The sequence below is a fragment of the Raphanus sativus genome, unplaced genomic scaffold (assembly GCF_000801105.2).
Source record: "Raphanus sativus cultivar WK10039 unplaced genomic scaffold, ASM80110v3 Scaffold4696, whole genome shotgun sequence".
Taxonomy (NCBI): Eukaryota; Viridiplantae; Streptophyta; class Magnoliopsida; order Brassicales; family Brassicaceae; genus Raphanus; species Raphanus sativus.
This window is the reverse complement of record NW_026619998.1, coordinates 431-6,209: the sequence shown is the minus strand read 5'-3', so window position 1 is coordinate 6,209 and position 5,779 is coordinate 431. Positions and strand designations below refer to the sequence as shown.

Sequence of the window (5,779 nt, the reverse complement as noted above, 5' to 3'; positions counted from 1 at the left end):
AACTTAATTATTTTATTTAAAATTTAACATAATCAACTAAAAAAATAAAAAATTTAAAAAATTAGAAAGAATAGTATCCCCCTGCATTCTTGCATGAAGATTTCGTAACCATGATCTTAACTATCTTTTGGAAAAGATTATAGATTTAAATAGTAAGTTGAAAACTATGATGAGAAATTGGTAATGTTGATGTTCTTTTAGACTCCACAAATCACCAATATAAATTATATAACAAACAAGTAAACACACAGTTAGAAACGTCGTCTTTTTATCGATTCACAAAAAATGTAACATAAATTTTTCTAAGGCATTTACATTTAGAAAACAACAATATTTAATAGGAAAATATCTCTAAAGTTGAACATTTTTTTATGAATTTTTTTAAGATTTTAAATTTCTCTAATTAAATATTAATATTTTTGGTGAGATATGGTGAGAAACTCTCATGCATATAGCTTTCCATCATGGTGGTTAGATAGAGCTATTTTTTTGTGGTATGTGTTTGGTATTTAATTATTGGTGTGGTTTTCTATTCGTAATCTGAGCATCTCCAACATCATTGCATATTTGATTTCAAAATAGAATTTGAAATAAAATAAATAATGAATTTACTTCACAAATTGAATAATATTTTTTTATTATTACTCAATTTTTCACTTTAAAATGAAGTGGCGTGAAAATAAAACTCAAATTTATTATATAGCTGTTTCATTTTCTTTTAAATAGAAATTTACACTGAAGATGCTCTCATGCTGGTTTTCCATAGATCCATCATCTACAACATCTAGACAGAGCAAAAATCTCATTGTCACCATGGAACCTCTCTCGATACAGGCACCATTATTCAAAGGATTGATAATACGATTTGGAACATGATCGTATCTCTTCACTATCATGGAATTTTCAAATTAGAAGGTTTTGTGAGACGTTGGTTTGAAGTGTTTCCCGTAGGGGTGGGCAAAAAAACCGAACCGAACCGATCGAACCGAACCGATTGAACCGAAACCGATCCGAACCGAACCAAAGTCTATTATCAACTAGTTAGGTTTAAGATTTTTCCAACCCGAACAAACCGAAACCGAACCGAACCAAAACCGAACCGAACCGAACCAAAACCGAACAAAACCAAATTAATACGAACCCATAACCAATGTACTTTTTTATTATTTGAATAAAACGTACTAGCAATATATAATACTTAAATCCTAGCTCTAAAGTCATTGTTAACTTTATTAAAAATTATCTTAATCTTTTTATTTACTTTAGTTAATTTTTGTTTGATTGTGTTCTTATAAATTTTTTTGTAGTTTATTAAGGGTTTTTTTTGCTTCAGTTTTATATTAGATTTAATTTACATATTTATTTTTAAGAAGCATTATTTACCATGTTTTTTTTAATTTTTTATTTACTATAGTTAACTTTGATTTGATTGTACTCTTATAAATGTTTTGGGTTTTCGAAAGTTTTTTGTTTTGGTTTTATATTGGAGTTAGTCAACATAATTTAATTTTTCATAGTTGCCAACATGATGATTTTGTGACAATGCATTTTTGTTTTAAAATTGAACCGAACTAAAACCAAACTGAACTAAAACCGAACTGAACTCAAACCGAACCGAAACCGATCCAAATCGAACTAATTATGGTTTACTTTGGTTGGACAAATTGTTGAACCGAATTAACCAAACCGAACCGAACCCGAACCGAATCGAGAAAATAACCGAAATGCCCACTCCTAGTTTCCCGAGTTGATTAATTTGCCAATTAGTTTGAGTCACTTTACATTTATTCTTAATACGACTTTTATACTGTTTTCTCATTTGTAAATACCCATTATTTTCTGATTAATGAATATAAAATTTAATAAAAAAATATATATACTTCAGGATGATGACTTCATTCTTTAGAACTGTGGATTGTCCAATATGACTATATATGACCTTATTTTATTTTGTTGATTTGGGTATAGGTGCATTAGCACCTCCTTAGCATTTTTTTTGGTTTTTTTCAAGGTTATGTTGATTTGCTGATGGTAGCTGGGAGATTATATATTCAACAACGCAGACATGTTTATGTGTCATATTTTCTTTCAAAATTATTAAACATACAAGCACACATTCCCTATTGATATTATGTAATATAATATACATTTTTGTTATTGTGAATAATGTATAATTTTGTCATGTGGTTACTTTGTCCAACTTCTTATAACAAATGTTCCAAGTCAATATACTTACAAATATTGTAAGTACTTGATGACACAAAATTTATTATTTTCTCCCATTTTACTTTCTTGGCTGTCTTTAGCTAAAACAGAAAGCATTTATTCCTGTGACCTAACACAGTACCCTCGGAACTTATACCATATAATATGCGGCGCCTCATGCATACATGTACATATAGAATAAAGGTATGCACCAGGACATATATTTTTATACTGCAATTAAGTTGATGTGAATACACAATATTAAGGGGTATATGTATAACTGAAAAAGAAGAGATTCGAGATCAGAGTGACACCGAGTGGAGTAACTGAGCTTGGTTTTAATATATGTTGACCCATTTCCGGGTCACCTCTCTACCTTACATAAGTAAACAGCCTATATATATGCCTTAGAGCAAGAGGAGTAAGATAAAAAGCACTATATAATATACCACTGCTTGATCCTAATTGAATCACTTCTAAACAATAATTAACATGTGTTATGTATATAGATAACCAAATAGAGAGAGAGAGAGACAACCATCCACTTATTATACATGCATCATCCAACTTTTATGTGTTCTGAAAAGGGACTGGCCGACATATCTATCAAGTGATCTAAATTATTCCAAAAGAGAGATAATGGTGCATCAGTGATTAGACAAACACGATATTGATTCTCATATATATTCATCAGTACATCTACATCATTACATCAGACAGGCTTGCTTCTCTCAAAGCATGGGATTTTCCCACTTATCTCTTGGTTTGGGTTTTGAGTTTCGGACTAGAAAAAGTAAACCCTTTTACGCCTCTGTGGTCCATTAAAAGTTTTAAACCCTTGGGAACCAAAAGAAACATTATTTTATCTAATTATAGAATTTACTCCTAATCAATCCTATATAGATGAATACTAATTAACAAATTCAAATATATATATATATAATGAACCTCAAGGATTGCGCATGGTTTGAGGTACAATATCACCAAGTAAACCTTCTTCTGATGGATTAATGGACGACACTGCGACATGTCCGTCTTCGGTAGTAGATTGGGGTAATTGCGGTAAAGAAGTATTTTCTCTGTGAATTTGATGAAGGAGTTCTTGGTAATAATAATGATTTGGCAATGGAGGAGGGAGATGATGATGGGATGTGAAATTATGAGGTTCGTGAGCTGGGAAGATTCCGCCTCGAGGGAATCCAACGGTTTGGTGGCAATGTTGTCCTTCGTATGTTGTGATCACTATCGATGGATCTTCAGATGATCTTTCCACTCTCTTCTTCACTGTGCATCTGGTGTTCGTGCATCTATAGTAGCTCCTACATACAACAACAGTAAAAACTGTCTGATAATCTACTGATGATCTAAGTGTGAAGTACCATGTATATATGTGTAATTTTTTAGCAAATAGTATAACTAGAACTCATTGGCTAGAGAAGTTAAGGTAAGATAATGAGAAGAAAGTGATGATAGCTATGAAACCTTGGGAATTGGCTATTCTTGACAGCTTTCTGTCCATATTTACGCCAACGATATCCATCTTCAAGATTATCTACATCACTCTTGGTCATGAATGCAAATCTTTGTTGCCTGATTCGTTTTTGAGCCTTCTTCTTTTCCTTCTTTCTAAGAAAAAGAAACATCAAAAGATTCATATATCACCATGCAGCAGAATTCACAGAATAACCAATCAATCCGTCAAAAATATTGATTCTGTAATGCTAATGCCACCACAGTCAAACTACCACAAAAAGATCTTTAATAGTAATACTTTCATTAACTTAAAAGGTTTATCTGTGATCATGAGCATTCATTTTACATTTGCTATATCGATAACAACTCATACTCATCTGCACTCATCTAGTTGTCTATCGGAGATTCCAAAACCCTACATATCAATTAGGGTAATGATATTATCACGGTTTACGAAACATGAATTTTAAAATAATTCAGGTGTTTTCTTTAACACTTTTGCTATGTATACTAGTAGTATTAGATAATATCATTAAAACGTGAGACACTTCTGACCTAATATTAGTTTAATAAAAGAAATAACGAGGACGAGCAAAAAGTTGATGTAGAGTGCACGCTAACATCACACAGCCGCAATAGCGGCTGCTGTGTTCATCATCATTATTATTTTTCCCTCTCTAAACTGTCACCGACGAATTCATCATTCTGATGATAACTCTGATAAATTATTTGTACGGACGAATCCATTCTCAATTTTCTAGGATGGCAAGAGTAATGGCCTTTTTTTTTATTCGTTTTCATGGCTTTGACCTTAAGTTAAGAAAAACCTCCCTCCCGACCACCACCACCAACATGGTGAATAAATTACGATCGGACCCCTGCACAAAAAAAAAAGACCCCACGTGTTTCTCGCCTCATCGCTTATTTGGGAAAAAAAGTAAAGAAACTCACGGCGTCTCCGGTGTTTGCGCGGCGGAGGCGGTTGAGTTCTCAGTTGGATCCTCGCTTGAGCTAGATGTAGCGGCCGAAGGATTGTTAAAGTTAGTTGAAACCTCTGTAACGGTAACAGAAGCGGCGGCGGCCGATGAGGAACATGAAGAAGGTGGAATCGGCTGATCAGTCTTTGAGGTGGTGGTGGTGGTGATGGAAGATGGGACAACGGCGGTTTGTGTAAAACCAGAGGAAGCGGGGAGGTTCCAGGCGAAGTCAGAGAGGAGGATGTTGGAAGTGTCTCTGTAGAAGAAGTCAGAATCTGAAGCTGTGAGTTCTCTCCAAGCTGAGTCGTTGCTCAGATCGGGATCTTTAGGATCGTTCATGATACAATCTTGAGAGAGAGAGAAAAGATAGAAAGAAAAATAAAAGCTAGGGTTTGTTTGCGATTGGAAGAGAAAGAAAGAAGCAAAAGAAAAGAGAAGAGTAGAACTTTTGAAGAATCCCGTTAAAGTGCTGTCAGTGTCTCATCAAACACCGATCAGACTCTGTCTTTACAGATTTCTTTTTCTTTTTTAAAGATTTTTATTTGTCAAATTGCGAAAATAAATAATTCATGAGAGAGAAAGGACTGAAATAAGAAAGAGAGCATTGAGGAAAAAATGGTACGTCAAGGGTCAAGGGAAACGAACGGAAACGGGAGGGAGGAGATTATGAAATATTAATTTAAGCTCGAGGTAGGTCACACAACTACTTTCCCCTCCTAGATGGACGCCTCCTATTTTTGGAGTCGGATTCGCATTTTTGCTTACTTTCTTTACAAATCTTTCTTTTGTACATAGTAAAGAAAAATGAAACTTTACAGTGTAAAAACGCACAAGAGTTGTTAACAGTTATTTCAAACTTTACAATTTTACTTTTTCTTTCTGATTGAAAAAAGTTTAGTTAGAAAGTAATTAGAAATGAAGCAGAAGTTGGTTTTCCTTAGAGATGAAGCATAATTAAAAACTTAACAGTTGACCAAAAGTTTTTAAAAACTTAATAAAGTACGCATTTAATTTTTGATTGAAAAAAATAAGAAAGTAATTAAGTGTTGATTCCTGCGTGTTGTCCGTCTTGGATATGACAAGAATATAGCCAATGTAATCCACAAACCACTAACCGGCCACGT

At 33.5% G+C, this 5,779-nt stretch overlaps 1 protein-coding gene across 1 annotated transcript; it reads right to left on the bottom strand.

Annotated features, from left to right (window-relative positions):
- Positions 1–2,859: 2,859 nt before the first annotated feature.
- LOC130507522 (probable WRKY transcription factor 57) lies at positions 2,860–5,280 on the bottom strand. The gene is made up of 3 exons (XM_057002225.1): positions 4,630–5,280; positions 3,688–3,831; positions 2,860–3,524 (listed from the first exon to the last, which is right to left on the bottom strand). The coding sequence occupies exons 1-3, from the start codon at positions 4,992–4,994 to the stop codon at positions 3,155–3,157; spliced, it is 879 nt and encodes a 292-aa protein (XP_056858205.1). The 5' UTR covers positions 4,995–5,280; the 3' UTR covers positions 2,860–3,154.
- Between the last annotated feature and the right edge of the window lie 499 nt (positions 5,281–5,779).

Excerpts from the sequence above, each read along its gene's own strand:
- LOC130507522 (XM_057002225.1), bottom strand. The coding sequence starts at position 4,994 with ATGAACGATCCTAAAGATCCCGATCTGAGCAACGACTCAGCTTGGAGA. Across the intron at positions 3,832-4,629 it reads GCGCAAACACCGGAGACGCC|AAAGAAGGAAAAGAAGAAGG; the intron begins GTGAGTTTCTTT and ends TCTTTTTCTTAG. Across the intron at positions 3,525-3,687 it reads AAGAATAGCCAATTCCCAAG|GAGCTACTATAGATGCACGA; the intron begins GTTTCATAGCTA and ends TGTTGTATGTAG.